At 55.5% G+C, this 19,978-nt stretch overlaps 6 protein-coding genes across 6 annotated transcripts; 3 read left to right on the top strand and 3 right to left on the bottom strand.

Annotated features, from left to right (window-relative positions):
- Positions 1-1,098: 1,098 nt before the first annotated feature.
- PV09_07295 (uncharacterized protein) lies at positions 1,099-3,939 on the bottom strand. The gene is made up of 3 exons (XM_016361046.1): positions 2,819-3,939; positions 2,570-2,659; positions 1,099-2,464 (listed from the first exon to the last, which is right to left on the bottom strand). The coding sequence occupies exons 1-3, from the start codon at positions 2,872-2,874 to the stop codon at positions 1,954-1,956; spliced, it is 657 nt and encodes a 218-aa protein (XP_016211122.1). The 5' UTR covers positions 2,875-3,939; the 3' UTR covers positions 1,099-1,953.
- An 805-nt stretch (positions 3,940-4,744) lies between these two features.
- On the top strand, positions 4,745-7,911 carry PV09_07294 (uncharacterized protein). Its single transcript, XM_016361045.1, has one exon. It carries the CDS (start codon positions 5,218-5,220, stop codon positions 7,714-7,716), a length of 2,499 nt encoding a protein of 832 aa, XP_016211121.1. The 5' UTR covers positions 4,745-5,217; the 3' UTR covers positions 7,717-7,911.
- Positions 7,912-8,866: 955 nt separating this feature from the next.
- Positions 8,867-10,711, top strand: PV09_07293 (uncharacterized protein). Its single transcript, XM_016361044.1, has 2 exons — positions 8,867-8,954; positions 9,032-10,711. The coding sequence occupies exons 1-2, from the start codon at positions 8,928-8,930 to the stop codon at positions 10,073-10,075; spliced, it is 1,071 nt and encodes a 356-aa protein (XP_016211120.1). The 5' UTR covers positions 8,867-8,927; the 3' UTR covers positions 10,076-10,711.
- A 9-nt stretch (positions 10,712-10,720) lies between these two features.
- Positions 10,721-13,657, top strand: PV09_07292 (uncharacterized protein; the record flags this gene model as incomplete). Its single annotated transcript, XM_016361043.1, has 1 exon — positions 10,721-13,657. One exon carries the CDS (start codon positions 10,721-10,723, stop codon positions 13,394-13,396), a length of 2,676 nt encoding a protein of 891 aa, XP_016211119.1. The 3' UTR covers positions 13,397-13,657.
- PV09_07291 (uncharacterized protein) lies at positions 13,584-15,945 on the bottom strand. Its single transcript, XM_016361042.1, has 4 exons — positions 15,147-15,945; positions 14,765-15,095; positions 14,104-14,689; positions 13,584-14,035 (listed from the first exon to the last, which is right to left on the bottom strand). The coding sequence occupies exons 1-4, from the start codon at positions 15,896-15,898 to the stop codon at positions 13,701-13,703; spliced, it is 2,004 nt and encodes a 667-aa protein (XP_016211118.1). The 5' UTR covers positions 15,899-15,945; the 3' UTR covers positions 13,584-13,700.
- A 1,364-nt stretch (positions 15,946-17,309) lies between these two features.
- PV09_07290 (arsenical-resistance protein) lies at positions 17,310-18,590 on the bottom strand (the record flags this gene model as incomplete). Its single annotated transcript, XM_016361041.1, has 3 exons — positions 17,310-17,776; positions 17,833-18,252; positions 18,323-18,590. 3 exons carry the CDS (start codon positions 18,588-18,590, stop codon positions 17,310-17,312), a joined length of 1,155 nt encoding a protein of 384 aa, XP_016211117.1.
- Between the last annotated feature and the right edge of the window lie 1,388 nt (positions 18,591-19,978).

Here is a 19,978-nt window from a genome sequence, read left to right as displayed (position 1 = left end):
TACGCGGTTCGAACCGAGCGCGTGTCCGCCCTCTCGGCCCCCCCCCCCCCCCCGCCCCCCCCCCCCCCGCGATCCTCGCAGTGGATGTCAACCGCGCTCGAGCTGGCCCGGCGAGGGCGTGCGTCACTGCACAAAAAAAAAGGCACCCTTTTGCGCATGTGGTTGACGGCGCGATGGGGAATCTCATGCTTGCCGGAATTGGGAAGGGAGGGAAGGGGGGGAGGGGCCCGCCATTCTCTTCGAGGGCCTATTCATGGTAGAGCGGCAACAGCCGCTCTCGCTGACGTGAGCCTTGATACAAAGTCGATCTGTAAGTTAAGTTACGGGGTTATCCTCCCAGCGGTCACGTGCCAACCATCCTTCGGAGGTGAAGTTCGACTTGGATGTCGACATTGGGTCGACGCGGCAGGCCCAGGTCACTCCACAACGAACGGGCAAACAGCGTCCCTCCGCGCTCTTCCCTGGGACAGAACCGGTGTTCGTTCGATCGCCCCGCGTCGTCGCTGGGGCCAGCCGACGGTGACCCGATCCACGCTCCGTACAGGTCCACAACAGGTCAATCATAGGGAACCGTCTCCTCGGCGGACGATTTTCTCAGGCCCTCGATGCGGTGAGCAGGAAAAAAAAGAAAAAAAAGCCGCGCAGAGACTGGTCGCGCCTGGACCCGTCTGATCGTACGCCCGGATCGCCGTTTCGCAAGGTAGGGCCTGGCGACGGTCGAAAGCGGCGGTGACGCCATTGACGCGGTCAGGCCTCCGTGGAGGACAGGAGAGTTTCTTGGGATGTGGTTGCGCCCCCCCGGAAATCCGCTCAGGCCGTCTTTCCAGCCAAGGTTGGGCATGAATGACATGTTCGGTGTCGGATGGACTGGTTAGCACCGGTGGCCGTGATGCGCGCGGTTTGCTCTCAGACCGCTTTTGCTGCATGCCCAAAAGTGGAACTGGGCAAAGCCACGAAGAGAGGTCAAAGCAAGCGCGCCGTGCTTGTCACTGTGGGCATGCTCGTTGCATCATATGGGTAGGTTGTAAGATTATCCGCCTCTCGTCGAAAGAAGACGTCGGGAAAAAAGGAGAAGAAGAAAAAAAAGAACACGAAAGCCGAAGGGTTTGACGAATATCTAGAGCCTCTCCGCTACAGATACTGAGCTAGCTACAATCAACATCGCGGTGATTCTACCCTCCGAAAGATCAACTTTCCGAGTAGAGCAAGCCGCCATTCTCGCCTTCGCCCGTGTATTGAATGGTAAGAAGCAGAAGCAGAAGCAGAAGCAGAAAGAACAACCAAAAAGCGGAAACCTCTATGTGGGTGAATCTTGATTACAAAGAGTCTTGTGGTATGCTTCCTCCCCCACCTCCCTTCAAGGAGCTTATGAAGAACAAAGGAAAGAAAAAACATTGGGTGAGCGTGCGAGCGCACGTGGAGGGAGAGGGTTGATATGTAAACGTTTGTCTGTGAGCTTGCAGCGAGGGTATCTGAAGTACGGGTTTGTGCAGGTACAGTGAGGTAACGGAAAACGTTGAGAAAAACAAAAAAAAAAGCCTGATCCTCCAAGCTCTGTCGACTCCGCTCAGAATGTGGAAGATGAAGCGAGATGGCCCAACGGCAAGAAATGCGTGCTGGAGAGACCAAAAAGTAAAAGGTCGCTCACAGTTCCGCCGGGCGCCATTCCGGCCCCGATCGAAAGGGGGAATCATACGTGCTCGGTGTTGTGGTCTCGTCGTCGTGTGTGTGAGTGCGTGTCAAAAAAGTGCGACCGCTGCTAGAACTGTGCGCCAATGTCTATGCAAGATGCTAAAAATGGTTGCGTGTCGGTGGACGGGGTGTACGTGTGTGATGGATGCAAAATCGTTCGCAAGAAAAGGGGTGCGGGGGCGGTGAGAGCAGAAGGTGACGAAAAGAACAAAGAGATGAGAACGAAGAACGCGGTTCAGACAAAGGTGCGTGCCGTCCTTTCTAGCGACGCCTGGCTGGCGATCTGACCGGTGCGGCTTCCTCCTCAGAGCTCTCTTCCTCGGACGACCCCTCGTCCTCCTCGTCATCATCCTCCTCGTCCTCCTCGTCCTCCTCTTCTTCCTCACTGATCTCAATGTGCGAGTCCACCCTTGGATGCTTTCTAGGCGCAGGCCGTGGCCGCCTTACCATAACATAGTCTTGAGCGGGCACTTTTGCAACTGGAGCCGCCGGCGCAGGAGCAGGCGCCACAGGCTGAACTTGGGGTTGCTCCTCCTCGTCCTTGGTCTCCCGTATGGCAAAGATGGAGGGCTGGCGGGCGCTCGACGTGATCGCTCTGGTGCGCGCCGACTCCGAGGCCTTGCCGCTGCCTCTGCTAGCGCCGTCCGACCCCGAGGCGTCTGAATCTGCATCGTTCTCCTCGTCCGAAGTGCCGCCGAGGCGGGCCTCAGCTTGGCGGATCCGCTCCTGGAGCTCTTCGAGCTCCCGCTGCTGCACAAAGATGGACTGGCGCCTGTGCGTGTCGAGGTTAGCTATAGAGCTCTGTTTCCCTGCGCAGGTTCGCGTATCCAATGTCGCAAACATGGTACGAGCAGTATGAAGGGCGGGGCTAACTCACTTTGCCTCGACGTCGTGCACCAGCGAGTCAAGGCCACCGTCCATGTTGAAGAGGTCGTCGAGCTGCGACGAGAATTGTTGCGCCATGACTCTGCAATGTAAAAAAAAATCGCTGGTCAGTCCAAGCTTTCAGAACAAAAATTTGAGCGTTTGTTTTGAGACAGCTCTGGCTCCCTCTCTTTCAAAAAAGGAGACGTTGCGCCTGGGATGGAAGGAGATGGGGGGGAGGATTAAGAGAGTGACTGCTCACGATTGATATCTGCGGTGTCCGCGGCGGAAGGAGGCATTCGTGTCTACGTCCGCCATGTTGGAAGATCCCTTCCTGATCGTTCAGGGAGAGGAAAACTGTATTCTGTATCCTTTGCGGCAGGAGGTGAGGGGCGTGGGCTGGCTTGCACAGCTCCGGTATCGAAGGCAGGCACTACAAGGGAAGGTCTGTAGAGCCGCAAGGGGACCGGAACCAGGCCTGCAGGTGAGCGGTGCAGGTGATGCTGGCGGTGGTGATGAGGGTGGAAAGGCCGACAGATAGCGAAGAGAGAGATAGCCTTGGGGCTGCCCTTCGGGACGGCGGTCAGGTAGACGGTGCGGAGCCTTTATCTGCTCCCACAAGCCCCCCGTTCAGGCAACGCAAACGGACAAGCACACGCCGCGCGCACAGTCGAGACACCAGGCGAGGCGCGAGGATACGGACAGCGGCAAGGCAGACACAGACAAAGACGTGGAAAACGACGAGGTGGTAGGGCAGCGTGATAAAGAAGGAGGGAAGACTTGAGGCGCTTGGTGAACCGGTGACGGGCTTAGAGGATCATGCGACGAGGACAGACGACACCGGGCTGGAAAGGCTGAGGCACAAGGAGACTGAGCAAGTACGGAGGAGAGGGTGTTCAGAGATGTTGGAGGATGTTTTGGGTTTCTCCCTTCAAAGAAGACTGAAAGATCCAGCCGAGCGCTACTGGAATTTGAGCGCCTCTTTTTTTTATTGTAGCGTACAGAGAAAGGCCCAGGGGAAAGGAGTTTGGGAGATTGAAGCTAGATCGACCAACTGGAAATGACCTTGGCTTGAGAAACGGCCAGTCCGGCCAATCGACTTCGGAGATTTGAGTCGACCAGACGGAGGCATGGAGAGTGCCCATGGCCCAATCATGCATGCGACGGCCTGTGTTCGCAGACGTGAGATGCCGTGACGACGGCTCGCTGGTCTGGGAAGACGCTTGCACGCGACGCAGGACGAAATGACAGGCGGCAGCATGGCAAGATTGATGGATGGGGGGCGTGGAGGGAAGAGAGCGAAGAAGGGGAGCAGAGGCAAGGAGAGGAGGCGCTGGCAACATGGGTCGGGCAAGGATCGTGCACGACGGGTATGATTGCGTTACTGCATTGCATGGCATCGGCATGAGCATGAGCATGAGCATGAGCAACAGCATGAGCATGAGCACGGCAAGGACGGGGTCTGTAACTCAGGAACACGCAGCGCTGATGCACCTATCACACATGCGACATCGGTCCACTCGCTTGTTCGTTTGTGCATGCGGTCGGGCAGTCGGTCGGTGAGCTGGGTTAACTTAGGCCAGCAGGCCATGCGTGCGTAAGAGTACTCGGTGCTGCCACGCGAGAAACGGCCGCTTGTAACTTGTGTCTCGCTCTTCTGATCGTCGTCGGAGCGTGTGCAGCCGCTTGCGCCTTTGCTTGGAGCTACAGTTAGATGAGCGATGGACACGCGTCCGAAGCAGAGACGCTGCCACATATATGCCTCCTACAAGGCCATAGACTGTGATGTCGACGGCCTCTACAGACCACTGCTGATCGCTTGAACGACCGCTCCATGGAGGCGCGCCCCCTGGCGATTAGCGTGCGGCGCCTGGTGGAGCTGGTGGCCTTTGCTAGCCCGTGGCCTGGCAGCGGCAGCGGGACTCCGTAGTGGGCGGTGGAGGCAGCCGTAGCAGCAGCGGAGGGAATGGCAGTTCTGGGAGGAAGCACAAGCGAGAATAGCAGTGCAGCGAAGAGAGAGCTGCTGTCCGGCCTCGATGCAGGCCAGTCTCGCGCGGCAGCAACAAGCAGCAAAGGCGAGGGAGCCGCAGCACTTAGCTGCTGTCTGCTCGGGCGTCGCTTGGCTGGGTGAGCGGCCGCTCGCGACGCCTGCAGCCCACCGGGGGAAACGGTCCAACCAGGCCATTGACCACGCTCAACCGCTCACTTTCCTGCACCGCGCTCGTCGTCCGAGAGATGAAAAAAAATTGACTGTGATCAACTCCCCCATCTCCGTTCTTCATCAACCCATCTCCGCCGTCCGCCTCGCCATCGCCAGCATCAAACGCCTCGTCGACTGCGCATCCGTCACGACGTCGCTACCGATGCCTCTGGCTCCATTGCAGCAGAACCGGAACCACGTCGCGTGCGTTGTGACATGAAGCTTTCGCAACACTGGCTCCAGCCTTCCTCGTTAGCTCGCACAGGCAGAGTCCCGCCGTCGCCTCCGCCGCCCGTGCTGCTGCCGCTGCTGGTCGCGACCCGCCCCCGTCGCGACCCACACGCCTGCACGAAACCATCGTCACGAACACCGCCGTCACCACCACCACCACCTCCTCCTCCACACTCATCGACAACGACAACAAAAACATCACTCTCTACCACCGCTCCATCGTCGGTGGGATGAGTTCGGCGTTTACACCGCTCGAGGCCTTGCTACTGTTCCAATACCTGTCAAACTATGGCGTCGCTCCCAATGTCTTCACGAAGATCTCGGACCTACTCACAAACGATGACCAGATCCGCCGCAGCTCCTCGTACGATCCCGCACGCCTCACCCCGGACGCCCTGCGCGACTTCTACCTCAAGCTGTTGAAGGATGAGGCTAGAAGTGAGATGAGCGCTGTCGACGCCCCTGCGGGTTCCGCCGCCGCTGGCACGACGAATGGCGAGGCCTCGCAGTCTGGCTCTAGGAAGCGTAAGGCTCCCAGCCCGAGCTTACCCACCATCCAAGAGGCGAGCAGAGATGCCCATCTGATCCCACAGCTGATACGCAAACTGTACGCGCGCTACCGCGAGCATGCTATCATACAGATCAGGGAGGACGAGCGAAAGTACGAGCGCCTGCGGAAGAACATCAGCGAGATCAAGAGCGGCGCGTGGGACGAGAGACTGCAGCGCGAGATAGAGCGTGGAGACTGGGACCAGCTTCTGCAGCGCAAGGCACATCGACCCGAGAATGGGACCGCTGACGCTTCACTGCCAGAGTCCGTCAATGGCGCCGTGAAGCAGCCTGCCGTGACGGCGCAGGAAAAAGCGTGGAAACGGGAATCGGACGCGCATTTATCTACAACAAAGGCCAGACCCTCGACACCGACTGTCTCCCCGCATCCGGCCCGGCCGCTGTACCAGCAGTCGCAACCGCAACCACCCCCAACATCTTCCCGCTCGGCATCGCAGTCGCCCATGCATCCTACATCTGGCCCCATACAGCAAGCCCAACATGCGCAACCACAACCAACCCTAGCCATCAGCCCACGTCCTCCAGAGTCTCGGGCGTCCGCCAAACCCTCTCAGTCGCCTATGTTGCCACCCCCACCGCCAGCCCAAGCCGGCCAACCATACTCGTCATACCCGTACGCGAACAATGGCCATTCGCAGCAGCTTCCATCCCACACTCCTTACGTGCCTCCGCATGGAACCGCGGCCCAGGGCCAGCAAGGCTCTTCGGTAGCTCAGCTCCAACAACTCGGTCAGCACCCGTCGCCGCATCCACCCTCGCACCAAGGTGTGCATGGCGGCGTGATGCTGCAGCCGTTCGCCGTCGCACCGCAGACGCCCACGGGCTCACGACAACAAAGTCAGATGCCGCCAGCCGCGAGCAACGCAAGACCATCTGCCGCCTCGCAGAGCCAAATGCCACAGCCCTCGGCACACTCGGGCGCCGTTCTGAGCCCTTTTGATATAGCTAAGCTATTAGCTACTCCACTCACATTAAAGAAGCCTCAGTTTGGCCCCAGCGCGCCGTCACCGTCTAAGGACACCCAGTGGAAGTCCGTGGGTGGTCGAGCTGGTCGACCGCCGCGGAGGTCATCACCAGTTCGCCCACAGTCGCGTAGCGTGTCTCCCATTAGCGAACGCGCTACGTCGCCACCACCTGAGGAGGATGCGGCACGAAGATCACGACGCGGAAAGCCAGCGCACGACAACTCCGCTCAGTCACGCAACACCAGGATTAGGCGGGCAAGGGGAGCCAGTACGACGTCGTCGGTGCCTGGCAGCTCTGTCCGAGGCCGGACGCGAAGCCAGTCTGTCTTGTCACATGTAGAGGATATGTCCATGGCGGACGCCGCCTCTGTTACCGGACGCAGAGTCAAACCGGAGCCTTCCACGCCGATGGAGAGTTCTGACTTTGTTCATCCCACCATCGAAGGCACTCCGGGAGGCGGTCAGACGACACGCAGAGGCGCAGCCACCGGAAACAACAAGCGCAAACGCGGTACCCGCGAAGACTCTGACGCCAGCGATGTTCCCCCTGCGCTTCTCCATCCTCGGCAGGACAAGAGCGTGGTGGTTGCCAACAAGAACTTCAGCCGCTTGTCGGCCACCATCATGAACGACATACAGTCCCACAAGCACGCCTCGCTGTTCAGCAACCCGGTGCGTGACCGCGACGCAGAAGGCTACTCTAAGATCATCCGACGTCCTCAAGATCTCAAGTCCATCCGTGCGGGCATAACGGCCGGCAACCGCGCCGTCAATGCTGCAACGGCCTCCGAGTCGTTCGCCTCGTTCACAGCCTCCCAGCCTCATCGAGACGCGGGCGGGATCGTGATGCTTCCCGTGTCTGAGGAGCTCGTACCTCCAAAGGGCATCGTCAACTCGGCGCAGCTAGAAAAGGAAGTCATGCGCATGTTCGCGAATGCGGTGATGTTTAACCCGGGCAACGAGGACGTTGTGCTGGACGCGCGGGAGATGGCCCAGAGCGTCGAGGCCCAGATCACCAAGTTCAGGGAAGTCGAGCGCAGCAGCGTTGCCGCTGCTGGACTCACTTTCTCCGGTATGGTCCCGCCACAATCTGGTCCGTTGTCGGAGAGCGCTGCGACTGGAGGAGGCGATGGATTCGAGGAGCAGGAGGAGATGGAAGAGAGCAGTGTTGGCAAGCGGAGGAAAATCGGGTGAGACATGCACATGAGGATTGCGTGACTCGCCAGCTGGGACGTAGCTTGGCTCAACAAAGCGGAGAAGTTGAAATGATGCACATCGAAGCAGAGCGGCGCGGTGAGACCGGGTTGATACAAGATTCTGTCCAATGTAGACGTTATTGTTGCAGATGTCCCGCCAGACAACCAAATGGTAATACATATGTTGAGGTGATTGTGTTAGAAGCGCACTTCCTTCCATTTCTCCTCTTGCTGTCATCACAGGGCTAGTACTATTGTCTAGACTTGGGTTTGACTTCCGTCCGGCGCGCCAGTTCATACAAAGCCGGCGAACGCGGACGTCAATGACATTTTGCCGAATCCCACATTGGCCGTCCATGATCCTGTGCAGGTACGCTTTGCCGGCAAGCTAATAGAGCGACAAGCTCCTCGAATCACTCCGACCAGGGGCACCCTTTCGGTCAGCGAGGATGACAGCCTTCGTCGCCAGGTTGTCTTTCTCGAGGTTACTTAGCGGTCTAGCCCATGTTGCGGCCGGCCGCGTCGAGAGGTGGATCCGTGCCACCTACGATCCGTCGAAATACGGTTTGTGAAAGGACCGGCTGAGCATTCGAGATCTCTCCTGGGTCCAAGAGCCCTCCGTCCCTCCAGCATGAACCTGCGAAGCAGGCATCTCCCTGAGCGCCGTGTCGACCCACGCTTTGCGACAACGAGTGAAAGGATGGTGAATATTGTCTTTGGCTGCTTTCGCTGACACCGTCACCGCTGAGCCATGAGACGACACGGCCCTCCAACGCGTAACCCCGTGCCAGCCGCGCTAACCTGGCTTTGCCCTTCGCTGCAGGTTCTGGGCCGTCGTCTGCGATTCAAGAAGCGGGTAAAACCGCGGGGTGCTACGGAGGGGAGAACAGCGACGTCCGTCACCGCTCGGCAGGTTCCCCCCTTCAGATCCCCCCCGATCATCATGTCCTGGACCTTGCGTTTCTCGCATGTCTTGAAATATCGCTTCGGGAGACGAGCTCAAGATGCACGTGTTGTACGGGCCAGGAAGTGTGTGGTGGAGGGTCCATTAAATTTCCCGATTCGGACGAACACGCGAAAAGAGTACTCTCCCCGCATATGCGTGGTGTGGGTGAACGCGTCGAGCCACGCTGCGGCCTCACCATCGTTCCCCAAACCACAAACCGCAAAGAGCTTTTTACCTTTTTGTTTTTTTAAATTTCGCAACAAATGCCTACAATTCGGAAACGACGCGCGGTAAGTTCTTCACGATTGGTCATTGCCGCTAGGAAAAACGCGTGTGGGCCTCGGCATCTAACGTCACGTTCTTCCAGCCTGAGGTCGCGCAAGATCCAGAATCCTCCGGCGAAGAGTCACAGTCTCAACCGCGCCCAAATCAGCGGCGAAGGCACTCGTCCACGCCGCCTCCGGATGATGCTGCTGCTGCTGCTTCCGAAGATGCAGGCGATGACGGCTACGGCTCGGACTCAGGCTCGCAACCTAGCGCCATTCAACCGCTGGCTCGCAAGCTGTGCCGATACGCTCTCTCCTGCGAGTACGCTCGACAGCCCATCCGACGACCTGACATAAACGCCAAAGTGTTAAACCCGAGCTCGGGACGTATCTTCAAGCAGGTGTTTCTAGAGGCACAGAACATGCTTCGAGACGTCTTCGGCATGGAGATGGTCGAGCTGCCTGTCAAGGAGAAGGTAACGCTGCAGCAGAAGCGCGCAGCTCAACGACAGGGCAAGGACTTGGGGGCAAGCAACGCGAACTCGAACGCCTGGGTCCTAGCCAGCACGCTGCCTGGAAAGTATCGCACGCCGGATATCGTAGGGCCAACCGCGGCTCCAACGCACGAGCAGGAGGCCGCCTACACGGCACTTTACACGTTCATCGTATCGACGATATACCTAGCCGGTGGCACGATCCCGGAATCTAAGTTGGAACGATACATGAGGCGCATGAATGCAGATCGCAACACGCCGCTAGGACCAACAGATACTGTGCTTAAACGGCTCATAAAAGACCAGTACATTGCCAAGGTGGTAGATCGGAGCAACCCGACCGAAGACAATGTTGAGTACGTTGTTGGACCCAGGGGGAAGATCGAAGTGGGCGAAGAGGGGGTTAGGGGCATGGTAAGAGCGGTGTACGGCAGCGGGACAGCGGACTTGGAAAAGAAATTGGAGAACAGTCTAAGAGTTGGAGGTGCTGCAGAAAGAGATGAGAAGGGAGGGAAAGGCGGTGAGGTGACAAATGGGGCGACAGCTTCGAGTAGGGCAGCTCAGGGGAGGTCGCAGAGGGGACGACGAGCTGAGAATGCGAGACGGGACGAGGAGGAGGACGAGGAAGAAGAGAGCGATGAGGACGACTGACGCTAGCATCAGACCAATCGAATGCTTCAGACAGCATTCTCCATTGGACTACGTATCGATCGTAACACCGACGTCGTACGCGTCAACGGCATGAACACGCGTCGTCGATGAGTCACAAGCGGTCCTTGCTAGAGCGTGGGAACAACTGGTTTCCTGGCGAATGTTGACAGAGAAACATTTTCCAAGACTTCGCTGGGCTAGGGGCCAACAGAACAGGAGATCGACTTCGTCGTCGGGTCGTCGTGCCGCTCGAGAGGAACTGCGGACGCTGGACTACAGAGGGGATTAATAATCCCGTTCAAGGCTCCCCGCTTTTTGCGCGCCAGAACGCGAGACACGGAAACGGGGGCAGGCCGTTCAGAAACACCCGTGAGAGTGCAAAGCGGTACTGTCAAAGCCTAAGCAGCCCTTTTTTTTTTTGCACTGGTAACCCATGTAGCGCATGTGTACGTGTGTGGGGTGCACCAATCGATGAACACGACTGTCGTTCCGCATAATCCAGCGCACCAAACATCATACTGAGATAGCAGTACAACGTCACCGACCTGTTTTCCGCCTTGTGTGCAAACCATGTGCCCAGCGCCTCGCTCGGCTCCATGACTTCAACTGCTCGCAGCGAAACCACGTAGAAAGGCTATGAATAACATGTCGTTCAAATTGTCCTCCCTGCTTAACCCTGCGCCGTCGCCTTCACCTATTTCTCAGCCTTCGCATATCGGCTCTAGCCAGCCTTGGAACGTGTCGACGCCTCACGATCCAAATCCACCTCCCGAGCCGCCTTTGCTTTCCAGCACATCGCAGTCGCCGTCGCCGTCGCCGTCGCATGCTCATATCTCAGGCCACGGCGAGTATGATGGCGCATGGAAGTCTGCGCACGCGCAGGCGCAAGCAACGTCGTCCTCGCATCATGCCGCCTCCGCAACAGGCACGGTCCCTGACTGCGCAACCGACCATTCGTCTGCACCGATGCGACCGCAACAGTCCAAGTCCCCAACGCTGCCTGCCATCGTGGGGCTTCCTAAACCTACAGGCCCGGCGGCGACGCGCAGAGAAAGTTACACGGCACTCCCGCCGTGGCTTCCTGACGGCGCGGTAAATACAACCCTCCCGTTGCCCGCGAACGGGATTGAGCAGCACGACGGCTTCTGGGCGTCCAGTTCGCCTGGGGAGCAACGACGGCAAAGCCTACCCGCATTGCATGCCCTCGTTGGTGCTGGACATGTCGTGGGCGCGGAGGCGAACCGCCAGGCTTCTGGTGAGGGCACGACAGCACCGATCCGCCTTGCTCCACTCCGGGACCGGCGGCGGTTCGGGGCCCACAACTCGACTGGGCACTCCGAGCCCACTAGCGCGCCGCCACAGGGCCGGGATGCGAACGCGTTCCTGGCTCCATCATCATCATCATCATTGTCTTTTTCCTCGTCGACGTCTTTGCACGACAAGTTCGAGACGCCATTTGACTCGTCGCAACCGCATCCCCGCCATCATCGCCCATCATCGCCGACGCTGTCATCGCTACTGCCTCGCTCTCCCACGGGCGCAACAAGAGTGTTGCACGAGATGAGCGGCCAAGCCGAAGGCGAAGCGATCGAGCAGTCGGCGCCAGATCAGATACGTGAGCCAGACGTCGCGGGCACAGACGCCAAAATGACGCACCAGGCTCCGGAGCCTGAGACGACGATCAAGGACGAGCTTGCGGGTGCGTCGATGGACGGCACGCCTGTGAAGGAACGCCGCGCATCCACGCACGGCGAAAGCGAACCGCTGGACGAGGACACTTTGAAGGCGATCGAAGCTGCAAAGAATGACTTTGGACTCAGGGCTGGAAGGCCGAAGGCGCAGCCAAGTATCGAGGAGCCACTGTCAAGCACCACATCGCCTGCCCCTCCTCATGCGGATGGAGATGCGAAGAGCAAGAAGAGGCCGGCGCCGAAAGTTAAGAAGGGCCAGGCGACAGTCAAGAAGCCACCGGCAAAGAAAAGAAAAGTGGACGATGCGTCGTCGACCACTGGACGGCGTTCGTTGTCTCCAGGACGAGCTGTAAAGTCAACCGCCCAGCGGTCGGCTAGCGGTAAAAAGTCTACCTCTAACACCCCGGCTCTGGGCTCCTCGCCCGCACCAGGATCCGTCATTTCGCAAGACGAGTCCGCCGCCTATGCTTCTGACGGCGGCTCTTCGTCCGAAGGCAACGAGAATGAGGTCTTCTGCATCTGCCGCAAGGGTGACAATCACACGTGGATGATTGCATGCGACGGTGGGTGTGAGGACTGGTTCCACGGCAAGTGCGTCAACATTCTCGAGGACGATGGCGAGCTCATCGACAAATACATCTGTCCCAACTGCGAGGAGAAGCTGGGCAAAGTCACCACGTGGTTGCCGGCGTGCAGAAATCGCGGGTGCAGGCGGCCCGCGAGGATACGAGGACGCGACATGAGCAAGTACTGCTCCGACAAGTGTGGGCGGGAGTTCATGCAGGGCGAGCTCAAGCGGAGCGAGGCCGAGAGGAGGAGGAGAGCTGCAAAGGAAGGGAACAGCCCCCGGAATAGAAGAATGAAGGTCTTGCTCGACGATACGGAAAACTCGGACGACGACCTAGGGCCTCGAGGTAGCTCCCTCAAGGCCAGCGAGCTCAAGGCCCTTGTCGAGTCGACGTCTGGCGACGTGGCTGCTTTCCGTAGCCTTGGAGCTGGCGTCCTATCCCCGCCCGCGACAGTCTCTCCAACCACAGAGCGATTCCCGACAACCCTAGCTACGACTCCGGCAGATCTGAACGCATCCGAAAAGGCCAGAATCGAAGCCATCAGCGCAGAAAAGGACGAGCTGCGCCGCAGACGGGCTTTGCTCAAGGACCGCGAGAAGTTCGGGCAGATGATCCGTGAAAACGTAGCACGGTACGCGGAACAGGAGAAAATCAAGCCCAAGGACGTGTGTGGCTACGACAGTCGCCTGACGTGGGGCGAGGAGGAGTTCAGCATGTGGCGCGAAAGCGAGGAGGGCGCCGCGGCTCTCGAGTCAGGCACTTTGCCACTGCCCGAGCCCAAGGACAAGCCTGTCGAGACAAACGGCGTAGACAAGATGGATGTCGATGATCCGCCCGCTGCCCCGTCTGCGACAATGTGCACAAAGAGGCGGTGCGAGCGCCACAGGCTGTGGCAGAAACAGGCTCTTGCCGACGTGAGGTTTGAGGAAAGTACGCTCGCGGACCAGATGCGCGCGCTCGAGGCAGAGGAGAGGGAGATACGGGATGCGGCGGCGCTGAGAGGGCGGATGGAGGCCGGGGGGATGAACGGCGAAGGCATCGTCGAGGTTGTGGGACCTTGATCTCTTTCACGTCGTCGACGGAGCGATATAACATTCGGACTTGGGATGGGACTCACGTATATGAGCAGCACGTCTACGGCTGTCTCCGTGCATAACTAAATACTGTGAAAAACTTGGCAAAATGTGAAATTATCAAATCGGGCAAGTTTTTCTTCGTCTCAACGATTCAAGTTTGTGTATACACACACACACACACACACATCGAACTTCTCTCTACCCTCTGAACACGATTAAGAATTATTGGAATGAGGCGTATTATCTACGTATGCAAACGCCAATATCTGGCTGAAAATAGACGGACCAATCAGCTCACCAGCGGCGATGATCCTTTCGGAAGCGTCACCTTGAAGACAAGCGCCTGATTGTCAAGGTTGTAGCCGGAGCTGTCCGCGTACGGAAACCGTCCGAAGTTCATGAATCCGTTTTGGGTGATGAAGTCGTTGTCCGACAGGGAGAACAGGTAGTACTCGTCCTCGCCCTCGGCCGGCATCAGCGCCAAGGACTCCCACTTCTCGTTCAGCAGCGTCGAGTTTTGGTCGCCGCCGTTGTGCACGCCGAAGCGGTTGAGCTGCGCGTTGATGTTGTAGTCGATGAAGCTGCAGTACTCTGCCGGCGTGATCGACGCGTTCAGGACGCCCTCTGCAGCGCTGTTAGCCGATGTAGTCCAGGCCGGGTGCATTTTGGGGATGGAGGGGCGTGAGGCTTACTCGAAGTAGCGATCTGTCCATCGACCGCGTCGTAGACGCCGACGATGTTGGTTGCCGCGGAAATGTCGAACACGTCTGCGTGGCGATAGATGGAGGTGGAATCGTCCTGGCCGTGGCCGTGGTTCTTGTCGCGCGACAGGATGAGGAACTGCGTGTCTGAGATGTAGTGGATCTCGGACTGGGCGGCGACCAACGTGCTGCCCGAGTCGTTGTACAAGGGCAAAGGCACAACCCACTCCCCAACCAGTCGAGGAGTTGCCGAGACGTCATACTGCACTAAACGTGTGTACCTTCGGTCAGCCTTATGTGTGCCGCCTTCTTGAGAGCAGGCGGATTGGACCAGAGCCCAGATGTTTTTGCCGCTCGGGTCAGCCGTGAAGCCTTCGAAACCTTGGTTGTTTTCTCGTCCCTGGTCAGGATCGTCTGGCTCGATCGTAAAGTCCTGATCATAGATGAACGCGTCATCCGTGGTGAAGGAGATGGAGCCATTTCTTTCCGGAACAATGGCTGGCGGAGGTGCAATTGCTTGCAACATCTTGCCACTGGCGTCGAACTGGTAGATGTACGGACCGTACTCGTCACTGACCTACAATGTAACTTAGCAAACTAGCTCACCGTCGTATAACAGGGGGATTTTTTGTTATATCACTGCAACACGTACCCAAAACGAACCGTCAGACCCAAGATGTAGACCTTCGGCATCAACGGAGATCCGACGCCCGCCTGGACCAGATCCTCCGAAGCCGTCTCCAGTGTAAGTTGCAACTGGCATGATAGGGAAGCCATCGATGGTTTCGTAGTCGAGTTCGTCGGCGTTGAGTCCAGTAGTGGGAACGCCATCTGGGCCAGTCAGAAGCAATGTGTCAACGTACTTGAAGACAAGGTTGGGAGCTGAGGGGTTGTCGACTGTTGCCCCAGGAGCAGGAGTGAAAGTCATTTGGAATTTGTGGACGCGACTCTGGAAGTTGAGCGTGCCTTCGGTATTCCATCCTCTGAGGTCATCCATGAGCAGATATCCGTCAACCTCTTGTGCATTAACTCACCTGTCAGGAAGTGCATAGAGAGTAAATGTATACGAATCGCCCACTTTCGTCCAGGATTTCCTGTCGATGGCGATAGCAGACCCGAATCCTCCAAGAGTGTCGCCGAACGAGTCGCGTGAGTCGCCGGGCAATACACCATAACCCGCCAACTCGTTGTAAATGTACGTCTTGCCATTACAAGACGTTGAGAAGACTGGTGGGACGGAGGACGTACTGGATGAAGGAACGGACCTGGACGGAGAAGCAGAAGAGGTGCTGTATGCCTGGCTAGATGACACGGCCCTTGACGTAACTACAGATCTCGAAGAGCTGGGTATTCCCGCGGGGACGGAAGAGCCATAAGAGATTTTCGACGATTCAGGTGCTGGCGAGCGAGAGATGTATGCCCAGGAACTGGCGCTTCCCGTGTGGGCAGCTGAAACTGAATCACTAGACACAGCGGCAAGAGAGCTCCAATAGGGCTGGACTGAGCTTTTAGATGGCAATTGCTTGCTCGAGTGTGTCTCCGAGGGCTTTCCTGAGTATCCATTGCGGGAGATCGACCCGCTTGAGGGGCCCCATGGGTAAGATTGTGCATTATCAGGATTTACTGAACTCCATGTTGCAGGGACAGTAGCTCCTGGCGAGCTGGAAGGCGTATATTCATCGCCGGACCAGCTTCCCAAAACTGTGGTCCTTATCCTGCAGGCGGCACCGAGAGCACAAGGAGCAAAAGAAAGAGTGGCAAGAAGAGCTTGCGTTGAAGCCTTCATGTTTATAAACGAGAGTATATGGTCAGATATTGGCAGTAATCCACGAGAAGATCATTGCGGCAGAGGCAATCCTACATTAAGTACTACACAGCAATGCCAGACTCTGGGATGAACAAACGCTGAGTCCTCTCGGCATACTCGCTTCCGCAGGGCCTAATCTGACGTGGGCCGCGTATGGTTTCGGCATTTTCTGAACGCGAGATTAGCGTTGTGGTGGTGGAATTCCATCATGAATTCCTTCGAGGAATGGAGATGTAATATGGTTAGAGGTGGTCTAGTTAGCACGAGGTGATGGCTCGACACGTGGTTGGTACAAACAGGGATTTGCTACTGCAACCGCGGAAATGAAATTGCGTGGGGTGTGAACGAAGCGCTGGCTAAATGTGGACTTGCTATGACGAAATGGCCCTTTCAAAGATGTCGGGTTCTATTTTGAGGCACGATTTACACATATACGTGTGTAAGCAAGAATCAGTGCAGAGACAAAGGCTATACACCTTGAGCATTAGCATTATTATCAGATCCACAGGGGACTTTGCCGCTTTTGAATTCCGATGGATAAGATTGTGCTCCAATGGGGAAACAAATGAAAATTAAAACGAAACTAGAAAAGTCCCAGAGACATTCCATGTCATGGGGAAAGCAAAGACTTCCTGGGTAGAAAGTAGGGAAAAACAGCGAACCTCCGTGATATTATTTCTGATTCATATCGTGAGAATTTATCAGACAGAGTCGTCTACAAATTTCCCTGCAACTTTGGAAAAGTCTGTCGATTGCAATGCGGTCAAGTACTGAAGAGTTAATGTATGAAACGACAGCATCTAAGTGGCATTCGATATTGGGAATCCTTACAATCCTAGGTGTAGACAAGCTAGAATGAGTGTTGTAAATTGTCAATTCTGTGCCAACAAGAACACCGGAAGTGGATTGTATTGCAGTCCTCTGGGCGGGAGAAATATTTCAGTGAGCCTGAGCCACAGCGATTCCATGTCTCCGCGAGAACCAAGGATCGACATTTAAGGATATATTAATGCTCAGCAGGATCGCTAATTATAACACAATGCTGCACAATTGACATGCTCGTCACCGTGGAGAGGACGAGCGTCATCGTCATCCCTTTGTGTCCACTTTTCGCCAATGTCGAACATATTTTTCGACGAAAGCATTTTTGACAAAAACAAGCATGCGAAAGCTTGCACTCCTCCAATTTGTTTCCATTCAGCGTGTGTCATACTATATGAATGTTATATGATCTAAGAAAATTTTTTGCCCCTAGGTCTACCGGAGAATGAAGCAGAAGTCTCTCAACCGAGACGATGGACAGCGTACTCTAATAGTGAACGGAACCACGTATACAACGTCTTGAACATTGTCAACCAGCTTGGCGATATGAATTTATTTCACCAAGAGTTCATCCTGTCCATCCCCACCGTTGCTTGACCCACTTCAAGACATATACTAGGGCAAGCAACACTGGAACCTCAATAAGTGGACCTACGGTGGATGCCAATGCTTGTCCACTGTTTGCTCCGTAAACGGCCACTACGACCGCGATGGCCAACTCGAAGTTATTGCTTGCAGCAGTAAAACTCTGAGTACAACTTGTTCGATAACCAAACCCTAGTTTCCAACATAAAAGCACAGTGGATGCAAATATGATGAAAAAGTAGACCACCAGCGGCGCACAGACACGGAGCACCGACGTGATCTGGTTCACGACATGGGCACCTTGAGAGGCAAATAAGACGATGATTGTATAGATCAGACCGATGAGTGATAGAGGACTGATGTATCGGATAAATCGACGTTGGTAATTATCACTTCCGAGCATCGGACGAAGGGTGAATCTTGTGAGGATAGCAGCACCAAGAGGTATACCTAATTAAATGTTAACTCCGCAGGAACATCCGGTAAATTTCAGTTGGTATTCTTACCAAGGAAGACTGCAACACTGGTAGCTACTCTGCTATAGCTCACCACCAAGGAATTATGCGAATGGCTGACCACTTTAATGTAGAACACCGCGAATGGTGCGTACAAAACGATCTGAAGAATCGAGTTAAACGCCACAAGGACGGCACAGTAGTCTGGATCTCCCTTGGCAAGTTCATTCCATATAAGGACCATGGCGATGCAGCGAGCGATGCCCACGAAAATCAAGCCTTCGCGCAAATCCTGGCGATCTGGTAGGAACGCCCATGCAAGCGCGACCATGAACAGAGGGGCGATGATCCAGTTGAGGACGAAAGAGACAGCAATCTGTATCCATATGCCGCGGCTGCTGAGCAGTAGATGTAAAGATTCGTAGCGCACTTTGCATAAGATGGGGTACATCATTACTAGTAAACCAATGGCTGTGTCGAGTCGTCAGTTGTCTCTACGTGAAATTCTGAAGATAGACACCGGATGCTGAGCATAACGTACCAATAGGAATGCTGACTCCCACGAATTCTCCTCTTTGCAGCGACGGGCCAGTAGAAGGAACGAAATTGCCCAGAATGATGCCGATGGCCATGGCCAGGAGAATCCATACCACGAGAAATCTGTCGAGAAGAGAAAGCCCCCTAAGGGGAGGTACTTCGTCCTCGTCTTCTGTCGAAATCACTGGAGACTGGTTCGAATCCTTTTCCAGGTCGACGTTGGGCAGGCTGGCGCCATCATGCGCTGGCTTCAGAACGTCGCCGGAAAACATTTTAGTAAAGAAACCAGAGCTTTTTCTTCCGTTCGCTGTTCGATTTAAGCGTGGTCGCAACTTGGACGGCCGAGCTCGACGATGCTCTTATTTAGCTTTCAAAGCCAGAAAAGACTCTCGTACCGTCAGGGCTGCAGCCAATCATAGCGAAACAGTAGGTCATCGATTCAACTGCAATTTTTCAACTGCGCCATCGAATCATGAACTCATTACGGAGCATGCGCAGAGAAAAAAGAACGTTTGATTCATCACCGCTTACTTGAAAGTACTCTAGAACCACCAGCCCGTCGAATCATGCAGGCTGCGTGCCAGGCCGCCATTAATCACAACGTTCTTTTTTTTGGACGTTCACTGCGAGCGGCGTTGGATATATCAGCAAAACGGTCTTTGCAATGTCTTTTGCAAACCTGCATCAGAGCCTAGACCGATGCATATCTCAAAGTCGAGAGCATCGGCATTTGTGTACGAATCCGCCTCTTTCAAGCTTCGAGCTCGTTCTCAAACATCTTCTCCGTATCTTCTGGTGTTGGTATCCATGAACACAGCCGAAAAGGTGTGTCATTTGAAGCTCATGATTGGCTAGTCCTAGAAGTCATGACCCCCGTGTGCACGGGCCTAGGTATGCACGCGCCATCCACCACCAGCACCCAGGCACTATATTAATTAATAGCATATGCAATAATGGTTTAATCAATATAAAATTATATATAGTATTATAAGTGATTTATATGAGCCTATTGACTAAGTTTCATAATCTTTAAGCCATTGTGGCGGTTTGCGCAAACGTTTTGACTGCCCATCTGCCACCTTCGAAGAATCACCCTTAGTACCATCCACCACCACCACCTCGGGATTATGAAGCTTTTTTGTCACCCGTGATTGCTTTATTAGGCTATTTTCTTGGTGTTAAGCCTGATTAGGTTTAGCCTGCTTAATTTTTGAAGGTGCAACAGGCTTTGAAGATGCATCCTTAGCTATATCCTTCTGGATAGCCTTCTGTAACCTCTGATCAGCAACCATAGCCTTATGTTGAGCACGTAAAATCTCCTGTTCCTCCTTTTTTTGTACTTTAGCAGCCTTCTCTGCTATTTTCTTAGCCTTAATTACCTATTTTTTAACCTCTTGGGATTCATCAAACTCTCGTTTCAGCTGGATATTAGCTTCATCCCATACCATTATATTGCCATGCTCTTTTTTGAATGTAGCATTTGCTACAGGTTTACTGCGCTGTCGCCTCTCTAATTCTGTAATAGCTACTTGTGTATAGTAATCCCTCTTATGCTCAGCAATAGTTAATGCAAACTGGTACTGCTCAAGCACCTCACCTATCCTTTTAGCTATACGATCATCTACCCCCTGCATGGCTGTTTTGAGCTCTCGTTTGACCT

Source organism: Verruconis gallopava (genome assembly GCF_000836295.1).
Source record: "Verruconis gallopava strain CBS 43764 unplaced genomic scaffold supercont1.28, whole genome shotgun sequence".
NCBI lineage: Eukaryota > Fungi > Ascomycota > Dothideomycetes > Venturiales > Sympoventuriaceae > Verruconis > Verruconis gallopava.
Note: the sequence above shows the minus strand (reverse complement) of the source record. Positions and strands in the feature narration are given on the sequence as shown.

What these genes read in the sequence shown, in the direction of transcription:
- PV09_07294 (XM_016361045.1), top strand. Translation starts at nt 5,218, where the DNA reads ATGAGTTCGGCGTTTACACCGCTCGAGGCCTTGCTACTGTTCCAATAC.
- PV09_07291 (XM_016361042.1), bottom strand. Translation starts at nt 15,898, where the DNA reads ATGAAGGCTTCAACGCAAGCTCTTCTTGCCACTCTTTCTTTTGCTCCT. An exon ending in CTCTATGCACTTCCTGACAG is followed by an intron (nt 15,096 to 15,146) that starts GTGAGTTAATGC and finishes GGATGACCTCAG; the next exon opens with AGGATGGAATACCGAAGGCA. An exon ending in TGGACAGATCGCTACTTCGA is followed by an intron (nt 14,036 to 14,103) that starts GTAAGCCTCACG and finishes ACAGCGCTGCAG; the next exon opens with AGGGCGTCCTGAACGCGTCG.
- PV09_07293 (XM_016361044.1), top strand. Translation starts at nt 8,928, where the DNA reads ATGCCTACAATTCGGAAACGACGCGCG. An exon ending in CAATTCGGAAACGACGCGCG is followed by an intron (nt 8,955 to 9,031) that starts GTAAGTTCTTCA and finishes ACGTTCTTCCAG; the next exon opens with CCTGAGGTCGCGCAAGATCC.
- PV09_07295 (XM_016361046.1), bottom strand. Translation starts at nt 2,874, where the DNA reads ATGGCGGACGTAGACACGAATGCCTCCTTCCGCCGCGGACACCGCAGA. An exon ending in GGACACCGCAGATATCAATC is followed by an intron (nt 2,660 to 2,818) that starts GTGAGCAGTCAC and finishes TTTACATTGCAG; the next exon opens with AGTCATGGCGCAACAATTCT. An exon ending in GTGCACGACGTCGAGGCAAA is followed by an intron (nt 2,465 to 2,569) that starts GTGAGTTAGCCC and finishes CGACACGCACAG; the next exon opens with GCGCCAGTCCATCTTTGTGC.